At 42.1% G+C, this 20,103-nt stretch overlaps 1 protein-coding gene across 1 annotated transcript; it reads right to left on the reverse strand.

The window, feature by feature from the left end:
* Window positions 1-10: 10 nt before the first annotated feature.
* Window positions 11-10,999, reverse strand: LOC139423568 (aldehyde dehydrogenase, mitochondrial-like). Its single transcript, XM_071175163.1, has 13 exons — window positions 10,794-10,999; window positions 10,034-10,138; window positions 9,387-9,527; window positions 6,699-6,778; window positions 5,646-5,757; window positions 5,209-5,337; window positions 5,012-5,125; window positions 4,769-4,871; window positions 3,583-3,767; window positions 3,187-3,351; window positions 914-1,071; window positions 659-773; window positions 11-473 (listed from the first exon to the last, which is right to left on the reverse strand). The coding sequence occupies exons 1-13, from the start codon at window positions 10,908-10,910 to the stop codon at window positions 441-443; spliced, it is 1,557 nt and encodes a 518-aa protein (XP_071031264.1). The 5' UTR covers window positions 10,911-10,999; the 3' UTR covers window positions 11-440.
* Between the last annotated feature and the right edge of the window lie 9,104 nt (window positions 11,000-20,103).

The raw sequence follows: 20,103 nt of genomic DNA on the forward strand, positions 1-20,103 counted from the left end.
AAACAAGTAATAGCGAGTATCAAGTGCATTTATTATCCAAAATCCTTTCAAAGTTCACACTTTCACTCTACAAGAGTACAAAACTACTCTGCATTGTAGCAGGGATTCACCATATTAAAACAGGATGAACATAATGACTGAAATAAGTATTATGAAATATTATGGCATGCTCTATGAAGTGCTTAAAATAAGCTGTTGAAGTTTGACAAGGCTGTACAACAAGCTGGGTGTAAACTAACAGCACCATGCCTGTAATTGTTTTCTCATCTTGTTTGGAAATTCTTTACATGAAGTTAGAGATGAGTACAGAGGCTAAGTAACACTAAAGTCCAACTGAATAACTGAGGACTCTGTGAAACAAAATAAAGGCTGATTTAGTTCCATAGAGCCTTCCCTATGGTCAGTTAGTTTCCTTGATTGGAGGCAGAGTTCTGACGTCTTTACGAGTTTTTCTGAGGGACCTTGATCGTTACCTGAGGTAAAGAATAAAATATGTTTTGAAGCTTTGACATGAACACATTTTGTGAACATAGATACAGCTGCTTGTGAGATGTTGCTGTTTATTACGTATGCAACGTGTGGCAACAGCGTCCATACATTTACGTATGTGGCCTGAACATTTTCTCCTACAGTATTGTGGTAGTGATGGGGTCCTTACCGTTTTCACTTCAGTGTAGTTGTCCAGGCCATACTCTCCCAGCTCACGACCGTTACCAGAATATTTGTAGCCACCGAAGGGGGCTTGTGCTCCAAACACATTATAGCAGTTAATCCTTAGGAGAAAGAAATGGACAAACCACATACACAATTATCGTATTATAATGGGCCAACTTCTGGACCTTTATACAACGGAAAGAAATTGATAATTTGATAGACATAATGTAAAATAAAGTAAGCTAGAAAATCAGCGTACCAGACAGTGCCAGCGCGAATTCCGCTAGAGATGTAGTGGGCCTTGTCGATGTCTTTGGTGAAGACAGCAGCTGCCAGGCCGTACTTTGTGTCGTTGGCTCTCTCAACCACCTCCTCCAGAGTCTTAAACTTCAGGATCTGCATCACCGGCCCAAAGATCTGAACACAGACAAAGGCAGTGTTATAGAGGATAAATTAATTTAAAGAATCTAATCGAAAGAGATATGTTCTCTGAAGAGAACATGTTACACATGTATGAGCTTGTCTGGCTACTTTCCTTAGAGCTAGAATACTTCATTGAAACAAAAGTGTTCTCCTCGCCACAGTTTAGCTAAAAAGCTAAGGGATGGAAAAAATGTAACCACTCAAATTCATAGACAGTGCTATGGATGCAAGAACTGACCATCCGTGATATCCCTCATGAGGCATTTATACGTTTAATTAATGGGTATACAGTTCAATTCAGGAAGTTTACATACACTTAGGTTGGAGACATTAAAACTCATTTTTCAACCACTCAACACATTTCTTGTTAACAAACTATAGTTTTGGCAAGTCGGTTAGGACATCTACTTTGTGCATGACACAAGTAATTTTCCCAACAATTGTTTCCTCAGATTATATAATTTATAATTCAGTGTATCACAATTCCAGTGGGTCAGAAGTTTACATACACTAAGTTGACTGTGCCTTTAAACAGCTTGGAAAATTCCAGAAAATTATGGCTTTAGAGGCTTCTGATAAGCTAATTGACATCATTTGAGTCAATTGGAGGTGTACCTGTGGATGTATTTAAAGGCCTACCTTCAAACTCAGTGCCTCTTTGCTTGACATCATGGGAAAATCAAAAGAAATCAGAAAAACAATTGTAGACCTCCACAAGTCTGGTTCATCCTTGGGAGCAATTTCCAAATGCCTGAATGAACCACGTTCATCTGTACAAACAATAGTATGCGAGTATAAACAACATGGGACCACGAAGCCGTCATACCGCTCAGGAAGGAGATGCGTTCTGTGTCCTAGAGATGACTGTACTTTTGTGTGAAAAGTGAAAATCAATCCCAGAACAACAGCAAAGGACCTTGTGAAGATGCTGGAGGAAACAGGTACAAAAGTATCTATATCCACAGTAAAACAAGTTCTATATCAACATAAACCTGAAAGGCCACTCAGCAAGGAAGAAGCCACTGCTCCAAAACCGCCATAAAAAAAGCCAGACTCCGGTTTGTAACTGCACATGGGGACAAAGATCGTACTTTTTGGAGAAATGTCCTCTGGTCTGATGAAACAAAAATAGAACTGGTCATAATGACCATCATTATGTTTGGAGGAAAAAGGGGGAGGCTTGCAAGCCGAAGAAGAACACCATCCAAACCGTGAAGCACGGGGGTGGCAGCGTCATGTTGTGGTGGTGCTTTGCTGCAGGAGGGACTGGTGCACTTCACAAAATAGAGATGGCAGCATGAGGGAGGAAAATGATGTGGATATATTCAAGCAACATCTCAAGACATCAGTCAGGAAGTTAAAGCTTGGTCGCAAATGGGTCTTCCAAATGGACAATGACCCCAAGCATACTTCCAAAGTTGTGGCAAAATGGCTTAAGGACAACAAAGTCAAGGTATTGGAATGACCATCACAAAGCCCTGACCTCAATCCCATAGAACATTTGTGGGCAGAACTGAAAAAGCGAGTGCGAGCAAGGAGGCCTACAAACCTGACTCAGTTACACCAGCTCTGTCATGAAGTAGGGGCCAAAAGTCACCCAATTTATTGTGGGAAGCTTGTGGAAGACTACCTGAAACGTTTGACCCAAGTTAAACAATTTAAAGACAATGCTACCAAATACTAATTAAGTGTATGTAAACTTCTGACCAACTGGGAATGTGATGAAAGAAAATAAAAGCTGAAATAATTCTCTACTATTATTCTGACATTTCACATTCTTAAAATAAATTGGTGATCCTAACTGACCAAAGACAGGGATTTTTAACTAGTATTAAATATCAGGAATTGTGAAGAACTGAGTTTAAATGTATTTGGCTAAGGTGTATGTAAACTTCTGACTTCAACTGTATATCATTAATTTACAAGTTCTAAAATGAATGTAGCAACTAAGGATTCTAGCTTCAGAATAGCCACACCAATATACTTTAGACAACCAAAATATACAGGCTTTTCTTTCCATTTTCATGGGTTCTGCCAAGGCAGCCCCAGGAGCCAAAATGGTGAATCTTGACAGAGTGAGTTGTTAATAATGCCAATGCCATGCTGTACCTCCTCACGGGCGATGGTCATGCCGTCCTGGACATCGCCAAAGATGGTTGGTTGGATGAAGTAGCCACGGTCTGCAGCCACTCCTCCCCCGCACATCAGCTTGGCCCCCTCACGCTTCCCACTGCTGATGTAGCCCAGAATCTTCTTGAACTGTTCCTCATCCACCTAGATAGGGAACCGTTTTACAGTGCTCGTAAGTGGGTGCCTTATTAATGTGTTAGGGAGAGAGCTATAAACCAAACCAGACTACATGTGCTTGTGTATATGTATGCATGCAAGTATGTATGCATACTCTACTCGTCTGGGCGGGTCTTCAACTCCTACTCTACTCGTCTGGGCGTGTCTTCAACTCCTACTCTACTCGTCTGGGCGTGTGCACCATGCAGTATTTCTAACCTGCGGTCCCTGCTCAGTCTTCATGTTGAAGGGGTCTCCCACCACCCTGCTCTTGGCCCGCTCCACACTGCGCTCCATAAACTCATCATAGATGGTGTCCTGCACGTATGTACGGGAGCCGGCACAGCAGCACTGGCCCTGGTTAAAGAACAGGGCAAAGTGGGACTGTTCCACCGCCTCCGCCACTGCAGAAAGAGAGAGAGAACACAGTCATACATAGCCGATATGTTTCCACTTGACGTTTTGCAGCATTGGACTCCATGAAATTGACACCTGGCCTTGGGGTGAGTAGCTGCCGGAAGAGTTGTGGAATCCAATGGGCTGCTTTAGCATTAGCTAGCCTAGCATGCTGATGAAAAAGGCAGTTAAAAAAACTAGCAGTATTTCAATCTTCTCGGTTTTCCATGTCAGATAATGGGATAATTAGGAGTACTGTGACATCTTCCATCCCTGGACTGAGGTATGTTTTCTAGCCCTATCCTGCATTTGTCACTGCGGTGCAAAAATTATAGCTGAGCAAAGTTTCGACTTGAAGCGGAAGGTGTATAACCTCCAGTCAAAACATATCAGCTAAGTCAGACACAGCAATCGCAATCAAACAAATAAAGACACACAGGCAAACATGCACACGCCTTAGTAGATTTCAGAGGAGGCTGGTGGGAGGTACTATAGGAGGACGGGCTCATTGTAATGCTGGAATGAAGGAGGCTGGTGGGAGGTACTATAGGAGGACGGGCTCATTGTAATGCTGGAATGAAGGAGGCTGGTGTGAGGTACTATAGGAGGACGGGCTCATTGTAATGCTGGAATGAAGGAGGCTGGTGGGAGGTACTATAGGAGGACAGGCTCATTGTAATGCTGGAATGGAATAAACAGAACAGTAACAAACACGTTAAACATATGGAAACCACGTTTGACTCCGTTCCATTGATTCCATTACAGTCATTACAATGAGCCTGTACTCCTATAACTCATCCCCCCAGCCTCCTGTGGTAGATGTCCTTTGTTGTAAAAGTAGCAGCTGCCTGCTGCAATTGGTACTTCATAAATAAAACGGACACCACACTTTGCTTAAGATATTGCTAAATAATCTGTAGCAGACTATCCAAATGAAGTGTTCCCATTTTTGACATATTTCTAACTGGATGCCCATCCCAAAAGTAAAGTCGCCTTGAGCCATACTCACTGTTGGCATCAGACATGATTATGTTGGGGCTCTTTCCTCCCAGCTCCAGAGTGACCTTCTTCAGGTTGCTGGAGCCAGATGCCTGCTGGATCAGGTGACCTACCTGGACACATAGAGCATGGAGCTGCTTAGACAGTACAGGATTCATTCTCATACACACACTAATACACCAAAACACATTGGCCCTTTGAAAGCAGTGACTCAGTTCTTTGAGATGCCTGAGGTATGGGCGGTCTGTCTTACCTCAGTAGATCCTGTGAAAGCCACCTTATCCACATCCATGTGGGAGGCGATGGCAGAACCAGCAGATGGACCCATACCAGGCAGGATGTTCACCACACCTGGAGGGAAACCAACCTGAGAGGAGAGAGAGAGAGGAGATAGAGAGGGAGCTTAAGGAATGTGGTAAGGAGGGTGTGTGTGTGTGTTAGTGTACCAACCTCCTTGATGAGACTGGCCACATACAGGGCAGTGAGGGGGGTCTGCTCAGCCACCTTCATCACCACAGTGTTGCCTGTAGCCAGAGCTGGCCCCAGCTTCCATGCCTGCATCAGCAGAGGGAAGTTCCACTGAGGGAAGATAGAGGAAGACAGTGAACGGTAGAGTGAAGACAGACCATGTCAAACGTGTGCAAAGTACACAGACATAAATCCATGCAGGCACTCAACACATTAAAGTCCAGGCTGCCACTATATTTATACAACACATCCTTGCAGCTCTACCAGGTTTGGAGGCAGGGTGTCGCCTTAAATTACATATTGAGAAAGTATATTGAGAATGTTGCTTAAGATTCATCAAGGAGGTCCATCTCTAACCCCTGAACAGCTTAAGATTCATCAAGGTCCATCGCTAACCCCTGAACAGTTCCTTCACTCACCGGGATGATCTGGCCACACACACCGATGGGCTCATGACGGGTGTAGCAGAAGAAGTCTCCATCGATGGGAATGGTCTTCCCCTCCCACTTATCTGCCCAGCCCGCACAGTACCTGTGCACACACAGACAGTAAACACTTGGACTCAAGAATCCTCAAAAATATTACACCTTTCAGATACATCAAAAGGGATTTGGGGGTGTACTCACTACATTCCATATTCAGTAAGTACCAGGACACTAGACTCAGTAGGGCTACCAAGTATAAATGTTTCTTATGAAATAGATCTGCAGCAACTATAGTTTTAGATATCAAGAGTAGAAGGAAATGTGGATTTTGTCTAAGAAGGAAACTGTAAATGAGTCTATTTCCAATCCATTCAAAGGTAAACAAGCAGACAGTAGATTGAGATAGTGATTGGATGCACAGTGAGTATACAGTAAGCAGTCTAGGTCATGGTGCTGTGTGCCAGCCAATCAAATAAGGGAGGTTTGGCAGTCTGCAGTCACATTCTTTTAAGAACTAATTCACAGTCAGTCTCACCCTCTTTCTCCCCCTCTCTTTCCCACCATTCTGTCTCTGCTTCGCCCTACAACTTCACACACACTTGAAATGTAACATAAACATTCAGCCATATAGCATAACGCCACATTTGGCACTTAAGATTCATGACAACTCATACATTTTGGATTGCAGAAAGTAATAATATTAATGTATTACATTTGTAAAGCCCTTTTCAATATACAGAATAATATCAAAGTGCATAAAATAAAAATAGAATGTTAGAAGGCAACTGACACAAAGAACACAGCTGACACTACAAGGGACAAGGTCACCAAGGAGCACAGCTATCAACAGAAAGCCTTCCTAAAGAGAAAGGTTTTTAGGCCCGTTTTAAAGGAGCCCAGAGTCTGTGGTGCCTTCAGCTGATCCGGAAGGGGCCTTCCAGAGGCTGGGGGCAGTCGAGCTGAAAGTCTGATCCCCCAAGGATAAAATGCATGCGTGCATTTCACTGCTCTCACACATACACTGCAATGTATATTACTGTGACTGACCTGAGGCACTTGACCACCATGGGCACGTCCACACTGTAGGATACAGCATAGGGCTTCCCATTGTCCAGGGTCTCCAGTTCCTATGGCAAAATAAGGTCAAAGTGTCAACAGAGTTCCGCCATGGCCTAACTGATGAAGTTTGATTGAGGACAGATAGTACCAAGGCTGTATTCTGTATTACGTAACATTGTCAAACCAAGGTGTCATTGTACACGGATGATTCATGTTTTCTTTTAAGTCCACAATTTGGATCCCTCCACAGCCTCAGAGGATCTAGATGGCAGCATCATTAAATAGTACCCGCAAAACACCAGTCTCAACATCAACAGTGAAGAGGCGACTCCGGGATGCTGGCCTTCTAGACAGAGTTGCAAAGAAAAAGCCATATCTCAGACTGGCCATTAAAAATAAAATATTAAGATGGGCAAAAGAACACAGACACTGGACAGAGGAACTCTGCCTAGAAGGCCAGCATTCTGGAGTCACCTCTTCACTGTTGACGTTGAGACTGGTGTTTTGCGGGTACTATTTAATGAAGCTGCCAGTTGAGGACTTGTGAGGCATCTGTTTCTCAAACTAGACACTCTAATGTACTTGTCATCTTGCTCAGTTGTGCACCGGGGCCTCCCACTCCTCTTTCTATTCTGGTTAGTGCTAGTTTGTGCTGTTCTGTGAAGGGAGTAGTACACAGCGTTGTACGAGATCTTCAATTTCTTGGCAATTTCTAGCATAGAATAGCCTTCATTTCTAAGAACAAGAATATACTGACGAGTTTCAGAAGAAAGTTCTTTGTTTCTGACCATTTTGAGCCTGTAATCGAACCCACAAATGCTGAAGCTCCAGATACTCAAATAGTCTAAAGAAGGCCAGTTTTATTGCTCCTTTAAATCAGCACAGCAGTTTTCAGCTGTGCTAACATAATTGCAAGAGGGTTTTCGAATGACAATTAGCCTTTTAAAATGATAAACTTGGATTAGCTAACACAACGTGCCATTAGAACACAGGAGTGATGGTTGCTGATAATGGGCCTCTGTACGCCTAAGTAGATCATCCATTAAAAAAAAATCATCAGTTTCCAGCTACAATAGTCATTTACAACATTAGCAATGTCTACACTGTATTTCTGATCAATTTGATGTTATTTTAATGGACAAAAACAAGGACATTTCTAAGTGACCCCAAACTTTTGAACGTTAGTGTGTGTGTGTATATATATATATATATATATATATATATATATATGTTGTTTTTTACAAAAAAATATATGGGGGATTGGAAACAATGCAGACAATTACATTGCTGGAAGCCATCTGCAATAATAAAGCTGATCTACCCTCTAAAAAATGTTCATTTAAAAAATGGCAATACCTTCCTAGAAAGAGCTAATAGATATCCAGTGTTGTACACAGAAGCATACAGTATGTATTTAGAGGTAGGCTCTGTAACATGCTGCTAATGGGCTAAACAGATGTTTTACTATAACATTGTCATATCAAATTACAGGGACTATTTACTGCTACAGGGTGTTAATCAGTTCAGAGTCCAGTTACACCAGTAACCCTCACTTTAGTTAGGTCACATTAGAATCCAAAGCAAGACAAAACCCGGGGAATTCATTGGCTCATCGCCAACAGAGTGAATCAAAGATTATGGTCGTCCACACACCATTTATTTGTCTTGGCAAATGGGAACAAAAGGGTATATGTGGTCAACATAACACACACACGACAAAACGTATCTAGATACAACATTTACAGCCACATACAGTTCATGTTGAAGACATTGGACTGAACTTACTTAAACAGATTGGCCAGTCTTACAAGTACTGACGAGTCACTGGCTTGGCTCTGGACAGAATCCCTCAAATACACACCATATCCATATTTAACATGTAGGTGGAGCCGGTTCAGTGGACAGAATCATTGCTATTTCCAGTCCTGATGGACCTTGCACCCCTGATAAGCCAATCTGACAGTAGTTAATCAAGTCCAATCTAAATACTGTACTAACAATCCTACTCTCTTGTAATACACCACACACACACACACACACTAAGAAGCTTGTTTCTCTCTCCAAGAACCAATCCCTTGCGTAAACAAAAGGAAACCTGATTTTAGCAGGGCCTCATTTACCAGGCAAAGTAGGACAGCTTCCTATGCTGAAGCTGTTCATTCTTCTATCAAAACAAGCCCAGAGAAAACCCTTTCACGACTATAGCCTTCCCCCCTATTACTTTCACCAAACAACACATATGTTTTGTGTATGTCTTGTAAGAGCAGCACTAAGGAATTATTTTACTCCACTTCCTCAGCGGTTTCTCAGTGTTGATCATGTGACCTAGCCGTGACCCTGCGTCTCTATCTCTGCCATGTGACTTCAGCGTGGGAGCTGCTCAGGTCAGCAACCTGTGGAATACAGGACTAACAGTGACTCTGCAAAATATGGCGCTGCTGTTTTACAAGCCAAATAAATCTATCTGAAATGTAAAACATTTCCACCACTGGAAGGTAACATTTGTCATCAGACAAAGCACTGTGCCACACAAGTAAACTCTAATACAACCCAAACAACTGCTTTCTTTGGCATGGGTGCCAGACCAGGAATGTTGTGCATCTAATTAGCCGCTCATAACACCACTTCAGGTTAATCATTTCCATTGACCAGCAGTAATGGGACGGCGTCACTGACCGCTAGGTAGGCTGTGTCCCTTTCGATTGCGTCTGCCAGCCGGCTCAGGAGCAGCCCGCGGTCCGACGCGTCCATGCGTCGCCATGGTGACCCAAACCGGAAGGCCTCCCTGGCAGCCTTCACAGCCTTGTCCACATCTGCCTGGAAAGAGGGAGAAGGAGGCCACCGATGGAAAACAGAGGGAGATGAAAAGACAAGCAAACCAAATCAGAAATATTAGATTATATAATTTAAAAAATGGAAAACAGAAAGGAAAACAATGCACACTGCTGCAAGATTGTGCTCTAATTACACCTGTTGTTACAGTTAACTTTTTCCATGTTTATTTTACCCTCTCGTCCTCCTACCACACCTAATTGTCATGTTTCTGTTTCAGGCAACTTCGTTGTCTTAGCATGCCAAGGATGTAGTGTTGTTGAATACAGAAACAGTGAGGGGCCTGTTCAAATGCTTTGAAAAATGCCGTCTTCCTTCCTCCCTTGAGACAGTCATTACGACTGAATAGGTCCAAGCTATGTAGGCTAGTGGAACACCTGCTTTCACCTATCCAATTATATTAGATCAGTGATTACTCCAAGGAATCGAGAATGTAAGTCTTGTAATTAGACAGAACAGGGCCAGGTTTCAAGGCAGTTCCAGCCACTGACCTTGTCTGCCTCAGCCACCTGACAGATGACCTCTCCTGTGGCTGGGTTGATGGTGGGGAAGGACCTCTTGCTGACGGCATCCTGCCACTCGTTATTGATGAACAGCTGTAATGAGACAGAGGAGATTTGATTAGGCTCTATGTTTAGATTACATATGTTATCATAACTCTTTGATCCAATAGACTGAAAATAAATTGGGAGCCAGTATAAACACTATTGTCCAGTTGCATCCCATTACGTCCCTTCAGTTTTTATTTGTGCAGTATTGTAAGATACTGTCTCTGACATAAGATTACAATGGTTTAGAAGTCTCTTTATACATTTCTACAAAACAATTGAACAGAAACACATGCATGTACATTATGTGTGTTGTGGCTCTATGTACAAGCTGGTCTTTCGACTCTAGCAAAAGTTGTATTAATGCAACCCAGGAAGGTTTCTGGCTGTCTGCCACATTACAGTTTTGCATAACACCATCATACCCAACAATTATCTAGTGTATATGTAATTCAGTTGACCTAATGTATCGGATAAGTACGTTCTCACAAGGTTCAATCAGGTCAAGTGTTTTAATGTCAACAAGAGTTAATAATAATGCATCTAGTCCAAAAGATATTGCAATTCTCACGTATGCCTAGTTGCCTTGCACATGACAGATTTGCACATGACAGAAATAAACTAAACCGATCATTTCAGTCGTGTGCAAAAATGATAATAGCTACTCAACAGGTCATTCAACAGGTCAATGCTTATCGCTTACCTTGTTATAATGGACTTCGGGCTGTGCGCTTGGAACCGGGATGGCGGCCGCCGAATACTGACAATTGGAAATGCCAGAGATCCGAGGAAAAGTTCGGGATAACACAACTCGAAGCATGGTTCTTCTTCAACACAAATGTGTTTGTCAACCAGCGAGAGCGGAGAGCGGGCTTTCACAAAGTATTGTACAGTGAAGTCGATCGTCATCTGTCACCCACCCCCAAGAGCATGCGCAGTAGAGCCTTCCTTAGATTACGTTTTCAAAGTGAAATGTAGGCTATAGCGCCTGCATCAATACCGTTCAAGTTCATAAAGAGGGAAACAGTGGGGTAAAACATAACATAAATGAAATAAAAATAGCAAATCAGACGTCAAAAACACATTTTGTTACAATATTTAACTTCATCTTTGCAACAGCCTCCCCAACATCCAACATAATGGAGAGTAAACTATTAAGGGAAACATTAACAAAGCAATATTATAAATGAGGGCACATTTTCAACACAAGAAACCCTCATTCCCAGTGGTGTAAAGTAAGTAGTCTAGGAGTGTGCCCATGGCTATCCATAAATTTAAAAAACATTGTGCTGTCTGGTTTGCTTAATATAAGGAATTTGTAATTATTTATACTTTTTCTTTAACTTTTGATACTTAAGTATATTTTAGAAATTACATTTACGTGTGTATACTTAAGTACTGTATATTTAAAACAAAATACCTTTATGATTTTACTCAGGTAGAATTTTAGGGTGATTATGCAACTATGGGCACTACTATGTCCTCTGGTCAATTTTGGGGATTTTATCAAAATAAAACAAATACTTGTATGTTAAGTTCACACTGGAATCACCCCATCATTTTTTTTAAACATCTCTCTATCAAGTATTCTAGCTACTTTTCAGATGCATTTTATACTTAAATTTCACTATTTTGCCCTTGTCCCTGACCCAGACTTTTAAGCTTCTGGTCTTTCTATGAGAAAACATTAATAATTACACATTATATAATGTTATGTACTACAGAAAGAGTCAATTAAATAACATCTATATTAATATTTGTGAGTATGCCCTTTATATTGTTTTTTTTTTTACACAAAATAGACCTGTCCTTTGGGAGTGGTGTCATTTCCACCACTGAGGACAAATTCCTCATTAATAAAGTTTTTTCAAGAGAATGTTCATTTAGTTACCATGGAAACATATTGTGACACTGAACCACATGGCTGCAGTGGACAGTTGTTCCAGAAGTTGAAGAAAAATCGAGGTAAATATTGCTTGTGTAGAGAATATTTTAATTGTCAGTCATTTCCAAACAGGCTTTAATTTCTTTAATTTGTTATTCTTTAATTTGATATTTTATGTATTTAGTGTAAATGATATGCTAGCTGTAATACTAACCAAAGCATGCTAAGCAGTCTGTTAATTTCCCCCAGAAACTGTAGAAGTGTCATTTCCATCACAGTCATTTCCAAACTTAAGTGTGGTGAAAATTACAGAAAGTGGTGGAAATGAGACAAATCCATTATCTTATTCGTTTTTACTTTAGGCTTATTGAAATTAATTGAATCTAGAAAATGCTCCAAGGGGTGCACAAGTTGAAAACTAAGTAGTATTTGTCTTTATTTTTAGAAGATGCCACATAAAACAGCACAGAGGTCACAGACATAGAAACTAAATAAATAATGATCCTATAAGATACCAGGAACATCTGCAAAAAGACAGGGAGAGATACTGGAGAAAAAAAAGAGAAGGGAGAAGTGAAATCTATCTCTGAGCTTACAAAGCGAGAACAAAGAAACAAGAGAAGACAATGGAAATGTAACCAATGGAATAGAAGACAGACTTTAAAGAGAACAGTTGCAATGGATACCTACCTATCAGGCAACACACCACCTCAGTCACCAGATGACTTGCAGCCAGAACATGAGGCTAACATACCTGCCCCTAACTCACCTGCCCTGATACCCCTTCCTCATGGTCTGCAACAGGAATGAGAAGTTGAATACTTGCTGGAAGGAAAAAGGTTGGAAGAGATCGCTCAAAAGCATACAGAGATCTTAGTATGACAAATGTCAAACTTGATAATGCTTTACGGAAAGCTGAGAAATACAAAAAAAGTATGATCGACTGATGAACAAAATGGAGAGACACGATTTCCCAAAGACAAAACAGAAAATGAAGGGAACTCAGAAGAACTTGAGAATGATTTTTTTGTTTCAAAATACCATCCTTGTAGAGTTAACACAAAAGTATTTTTTAAAAAGTGCAGTGCCAAGGTCAAACAAGTGGCTTCAACAATGCTCATGGGCAACATCCTGAGAAAGTATGGCCTGGTCAAAGCCGCAAACAGAGATTTTTGCTTTTCAGCAAAAGCAATGAGGGCAAATGAAAACAGGCCATCAAGTCTTCAATACTCCAGGAAAAATCTGTGTAACAGAATTAGCACTGCCACAGAAGAGAAAAATCACTAGATTCTATGAACGTGATGACAACAGCAGAGCAACAACAGGGAAAAGGGACACACTAACGAGGAACAAGAAGAAAAAGCAGAAGCGCTTCTTGAATGGCACAATTCAGAACCTTTATCAGAAGTTTGAGGGAATATTCAGAAATTCCAATTTCCTACTGTGAATTCTGCAAAAGACGTCCTTTTTGGGTTGTCAAGCCAACAGTCCAAGATAGGGACACATGCCTCTGCAAAACCCACGCCAACCTCCAGTTCATGGCGGACAAACTACAGTATCACAGTGATCAGCTGCAACAACAATGAGAACCCTAATGAGTCTTTCTGCTGTGAGAACCTGAAGAAAGACTGCATGTACACAGTTCTCCCTTTGCCAAGCCAAAGAGCTTAAATATCTGAAGAGCTGGAGAGAGAGAGAAGGAAAAACAAAGAGGGAAACATGGGAAAGTTCACTGTACATTTGACAGTTTAAGAAAAGGTGTGAGGCACACTACATATTCTACTGGAGGACTTCTCCAAATGATTGAAAGAGAAGTTGGGGAAACACATGTACAACTTTCGACACCAATACTCCAAACTGAGAGAATTAAAAGATAATCTGCGGAAAGAGGAGATCATCGTGCATATTGATTTTGCAGAGAACTCAGGGGCACAACTATCACTGGGGAAGGGGGACGGGGACGGGGGGGGGTTCTGAAATAGCATTTTTGTCCCCTCCCGTTTTATCATTTGAATGTGATACAAAATGAGGCTATGGTGTGCTTTAGGACCATGCAGACTCCTCTGAGAGGTCGGGTATGCTTTTTGGATTGTTTATCCAACTGGATAAAACAAATTATAATAATTATCCCCCCCCCCCCCCACTTCTAAAACCAAAGTTTGCCACTGAGAGAACTACCTGCATAAATACACCCGTGAAATCCAAGCAGTTCACTTTGGTTATTCTCACATGCAGGTGACCCTCCACACCTGTGTTGGACATACCACAAATGATACCGTTTCATTTTGCTCACTGATCTCTTCTGTGCGGATGACCCCTCTGCAATCTGGGCTTATCTCTCAAAACCACTGACCTACTTCCTTAAGCTCTGCCCACTTTTGGAATCTTACTTTTTCAACCATGTTCTACAATGGTTGTTGTTCAAAATGTTTGCAATAAAATATTATTTTCATAAGTTTATTTTTTACATAATGTCATTTCCACCACACCCATATTTTTTAGGTAAATTAGTATATTGTGTATAATTTACATTTATTGATTTGTTTTAGATAGGGAAATCATATGGTTGTTATCATCATATGGTTGTTATCATCTCACAAAAAGGTTGGGTGGAAATATCTTATTTTATGATAAATAAATATTTTCAGCTGTCACAAAGGCAAGTTTATACATTCAGGCATTGTGTTGAATTATTTACTTTAGGAAAAACTTAAAAATATAACAAAATAAAAATAATATTCAATGCAAGTTAATGTACAAATGTATAAGAAATGTGTTTGTATGATATTGCATTTTCAACTAAAATGGATGTTTAATGATGTGATGGAAAGGACATTTGTCTATGGCTGTCTGAGAAAAATTACGAAAATATATACATTCCTGAATAGTACGAGCGCAGCCATGATCAGATATTATTTCTAGACAAATCAAATACGATTATAATACAGGTAAAATGGTGTTTCAAAACATTTTAATTTGTTAAAAATTGCTAGGCCAAGGTGCCTGAAGATGCAGAATCACCCTTTACTGGGTGACTTTCACTTTTAATTGAGTCATTTTCTATGCATGTATCTTTACTTTGACTAAAGTATGACAATTGGGTACTTTTTCCCACCACTGCTCATTCTACAGAAAAGTAGCCGATCACCTACATCGTCCATAGTCCAAAGGCCGGCAAATGGTGATATTGAGTTGTTCCTCCACCATACTAGAGTGGCTATGGCGTTTAGCCAATCAGGTTGCAGCGGTCTGTTGTTTACCCCTGGCTGAAGGCTGGCGCAACATCTTGAAGAAGCATTAGCAGCTCTAGCATGGTAGTGGAAAATTATGTTTCATAAAGAAAGTATGCTTATTTTCCCAGTTTTTTTTCTCGCTTTCTTTCCATCAAATCGAGTTAAGGAGGAAATCGACAACTTTGCAGCCTGAATGATGAATGTTTAATGTATGAAGCGGTCCACAGGGGATACATGTGTGTAGCCGGCTGCATGCATTCCCTTTGGATGGTAAAATGAAACGACTCAATATCGCCATCTGCTGGCCTTTGGGTTACACCTGGCTTAGCTGTCACGAGAACAATGGGCAGGTTAGGGATGGATCAGAATTTACAGAATAGTTAATTGGAGGAAAATGAGGGAGGGTCATGCTTTTTCAATTTCAGTCAAGGGGAGGGTTTAGTATTTTTTAAATCTAGTCCAGGGAAGGGTCGTGTAATTTGTAATCAATTACATTTCAATATTTCTCAGTGTTTTAGAATTAGTTGCTTATTAGGTTATGGATAGCCTATCAATGTGTGCCAAGTGCAGCCCCCCCATCTCTGATTCTTAGCTGGTCATACAATATCATGGACACGTGCACAACTATAGGGCAAAACAGGGTTGGCTTAGATTGGTGACAACATGTAAACTATATATAGTCTCCAATGTTTATTGAAAACAAATACATTTGCACAATGAGGACTTGTCTCTCAAATACACCATTACAGTTGTTGGTTAGCCAGCTAGCAAAATATAGCCATATTAGCATTGACAGGAAATCAGTCAAAACACCTCAAAACAAGATATGGTATCAAGAACAAGATGAAATTAACTGAAACAAGCCACTTAGATTCTCCACATGGCAGTTTGTCATTGTTGCTAGCTATCTAGCCATCCAGAACCACAAAAACTCAAACCTCTGCCCCATTAAGGGAGTGAACATGCACATTGTTTTTGTGAAGTTGTCAGCTAACCAATCTATAGGCTATTTAGTGTTGTCTAAATCAAATTATCCATAGTCTATAGGCTACAAAGTGCAGTTATATTTCTGGGATGGTGTAAATACAACTAGGCTGCATTACACACTGTAATGGATATTCAAACCCTGAGTCCTGGCCTGCTCTGCTCTTGCTGATCAAAAACCTTTTTGTGTCCTGCCTAACCAATGGCTGTGCTGTGTAGGCCTAAGGTGGCAGTTCAGATTCCAAAGGCTTCTTCAGAAAATACATTTTGATTAGGCCTAGTCTAAAAAATAAAAAATCACGGACTAGCCTATAGACATCTCATGTTGCTGAACGTATGCAAATTCGAGTAGGCACAGTCTTCATTTTAGACTTTACTAACAAGAGTCTTTGTGTTGGAGCATATTTCTTCCTATTTAAGAAATAAGAGATAGGTCTACCTGTTTGACAGACGAAATTAGGCTATAGGCTGCAATATCCACAGATTTTGTCGGTAAATTCCTCCACCCACCATGCACTCTTTAAATAGCCTACCTCCGTGTCAGTGAAGGGCTGTTAAGTTAAAACCAAGACTCGAATTGAGGGGGTATGCCATAAGCCTACCTTTTATTAAAGAAGATGGCAAAAAGCACAGGCCCACCCCTTGTTAGCTTAAGAAGAAGAAAATAAAACAAGGGTTTAGGTAAATATATTTAGCCAGTCATGTTCATTTCAGAGAGGTACGAGTTTCTCCATAGCGCTCACTCCCTTAATGGGGCAGAAGTCTATGAGTTGTTGTGATTCTGGATGGCCAGATGGCTAGCAACAATTGTTATGGGTGTAAGATGGCACAGTGATGCCATCTGTTGGTAAATGTGACATGAAACTGCCTTGTGGGGAATTGTAAGTGGGTCGTTTCAGCTTGTTTAATCTTGATACCATATCTTGTTTTGAGGTGTTGACGGATTTCATGTCAATGCTAATATGGCTAAAATGAGCTAGCTAGCTAACAACTGTAACTACCAATCAAAATTTGGTGTCACTTATAAATGTCCTTGTTTTTGAAAGAAACACATTTTTTTGACCATTAAAATATCAAATTGATCAGAATTAGATTGGGAACTAATTCAGGCCACCATAGACCTACATATACCTAGACATACCAAAACCTCATAGAATACAAAAACCCTAGACAAGACAAAAAACACACATACTACCCTCCTCACACCCTGACCTAATGAAAATAATAAAGAAAACAAAGATAACTAAGGTCAGGGCGTGACAGTACCCCCCAAAAGGTGCGGACTCCCGGCCACAAACCTAAACCTATATGGGAGGGTCTGGGTGGGCATCTATCCTCGGTGGCGGCTCTGGTTCTGGACGCCACCCCCCTTCTTTACCCTGAGTCCGCTCTTGTAGCACTGACCCGTGGATCATCGTCGGAGGCTCTGGACTGCGGATCCTCGCCGTAGTCCTCGGGCTGGGGACCCTCGCTGAATGGCCCGTCGCCGTAGGCCCCGGGCTGGGGACCCTCGCTGAATGGCCCGTCGCCGGACGCTCCGGACTGGGTACCGTCGCTGGACGCTCCGGACTGTGGCCCGTCGCTCCGGACTGGGTACCGTCGCCGGACGCTCCAGGCTGTGGCCCGTCACCGGACGCTCCGGACTGTGGCCCGTCGCTCCGGACTGTGGCCCGTCGCCGGACGCTCCGGACTGTGGCCCGTCGCCGGACGCTCCGGACTGTGGCCCGTCGCTCCGGACTGTGGCCCGTCGCTCCGGATGCTCCGGACTGTGGCCCGTCGCTCCGGACTGTGGCCCGTCGCCGGACGCTCCGGACTGTGGCCCATCGCTCCGGACTGTGGCCCGTCGCTCCGGACTGTGGCCTGTCGCCGGACGCTCCGGACTGTGGCCCGTCGCCGGACACTCCGGACTGCTGAGGCGCACTGTAGGCCTGGTGCGTGGTGCCGGCATTGGTGGTACCGGGCTGGGGACACGCACCTCAGGGCGAGTGCGAGGAGCAGGAACACGGCGTACTGGACCCTGGAGGCTCACTGGAAGCCTGGTGCTGGCGGTACTGGGCTGGTGACATGCACCTTAGGGCGAGTGCGGAGAGGAGGCACAGGATACACTGGACCGTGGAGACGCATTGGAGATCCAGAACATAGAGCTGGCTCAATACGTCCTGGCTGGATGCCCATTCTAGCCCGCAGAGACAACGATAAACAGCTGTCTCTGATTGGGAACCAATTCAGGCCACCATAGACCTACATATACCTAGACATACCAAAACCCCATAGAATACAAAAACCCTAGACATGACAAAAACACACATACCACCCTCCTCACACCCTGACCTAACCAAAATAATAAAGAAAACAAAGATAACTAAGGTCAGGGCATGACAGGCACGTTGTGTTAGCTAATCCAAGTTTATCATTTTAAAAGGCTAATTGATCATTAGAAAACCCTTTTGCAAGTATGTTAGCACAGCTGAAAACTGTAGTTCTGATTAAAGAAGAAATAAAACTGTCCGTCTTTAGACTAGTTGAGTATCTGGAGCATCAGCATTTGTGGGTTCGATTACAGGCTCAAAATGGCTAGAAACAAAGAACTTTCTTCTGAAACTCATCATTCTATTCTTGTTCTGAGAAAGGAAGGCTATTCCATGAGAGAAATTGACAAGAAACTGAAGATCTTGTGTACTAAGCTGTGTACTACTCCCTTCACAGAACAGCGCAAACTGTCTCTAACCAGAATAGAAAAAGGTGTGGGAGGCCCTGATGCACAACTGAGCAAGAGGACAAGTACATTAGTGTCGAGTTTAAAGAATCAGACGCCTCACAAGTCCTCAACTGGCAGCTTGATTAAATAGTACCTGCAAAATACCAGTCTCAATGTCAACAGTGAAGAGGCGACTCCGGGATATTGGCCTTCTAGGCAGAGTTCCTCTGTCCAGTGTCTGTGTTCTTTTGCCCATCTTAATCTTTTATTTTTATTGGCCAGTCTGAGATATGTATTTTTCTTTACAACTCTGCCCAGAAGAGCAGCATCCCGGAGTCACCTCTTCACTGTTGACGTTGAGACTGGTGTTTTGCGGGTACTATTTGGATTAGCTAACACAACGTGCCATTGGAACACAGGAGTGATGGTTGCTGATAATGGGCCTCTGTATGCCTTTGTAGATATTCCATTAAAAATCAGCTGTTTCCACCTACAATAGTCATTTACAACACTAACAATGTCTTCACTGTATTTGTGATCAATTTGATGCTATTTTCATGGACAAAAAAATAGCTTTTCTTTAAAAAACAAGAACATTTCTAAGTGACCCCAAACTTTTGAATGGTAGTGTATGTATTTGAGAGACAAATAGTGCTCATTGTGCAAATGTATGCCTATTTGTTTTCAATAAACGTTTGAGACAATTAGTGAATAGTGTGAGGATTGAAAATATGCTTTGCCTATCATGAGGGTGTCTGTGTATGTTAAAAGCAACATTTTGCAACATATGATGTGACTAGCAGAAAGGCTGTGGCTGGCCTTGAGGTATAGGCAGCTATCATGAGTTGTGGGAGACACGTACAGCATGTAGGCAGTAGACAGACTGTCTTTTGTTAGAACTCAAACTTAGCAGTAACAAGAACCAGATGTGAGATAACGGTATTTAGGGTATGAGCGCATAGATATTCTGCCCAGCAACAACTACACCTGCCAATGGGAGCGCCCGGGGGCTGGGACCAGTTAGGGCGCCAACAATCAACATAGGTTGAGTAAGTTTAAACCACACTTGATCTCTATTCTGACAGGCCAGCTCGGAAGCAGGAACTACTACTGTCAGAGTATTTAAAGAATATATATTTAGGGTGTTGGCCAGTTCTCTGCCCTGCGAGGTGTGACAGAGAGCCCGTATGTATCAAAATTGCATTTACCACTT

This window comes from Oncorhynchus clarkii, chromosome 2 (genome assembly GCF_045791955.1).
Source record: "Oncorhynchus clarkii lewisi isolate Uvic-CL-2024 chromosome 2, UVic_Ocla_1.0, whole genome shotgun sequence".
Taxonomy (NCBI): Eukaryota; Metazoa; Chordata; class Actinopteri; order Salmoniformes; family Salmonidae; genus Oncorhynchus; species Oncorhynchus clarkii.

What these genes read in the sequence shown, in the direction of transcription:
- LOC139423568 (XM_071175163.1), bottom strand. Translation starts at nt 10,910, where the DNA reads ATGCTTCGAGTTGTGTTATCCCGAACTTTTCCTCGGATCTCTGGCATT. An exon ending in AGGTGGCTGAGGCAGACAAG is followed by an intron (nt 9,528 to 10,033) that starts GTCAGTGGCTGG and finishes CCCTCTTTCCAG; the next exon opens with GCAGATGTGGACAAGGCTGT. An exon ending in CTTTCACAGGATCTACTGAG is followed by an intron (nt 4,872 to 5,011) that starts GTAAGACAGACC and finishes CTATGTGTCCAG; the next exon opens with GTAGGTCACCTGATCCAGCA.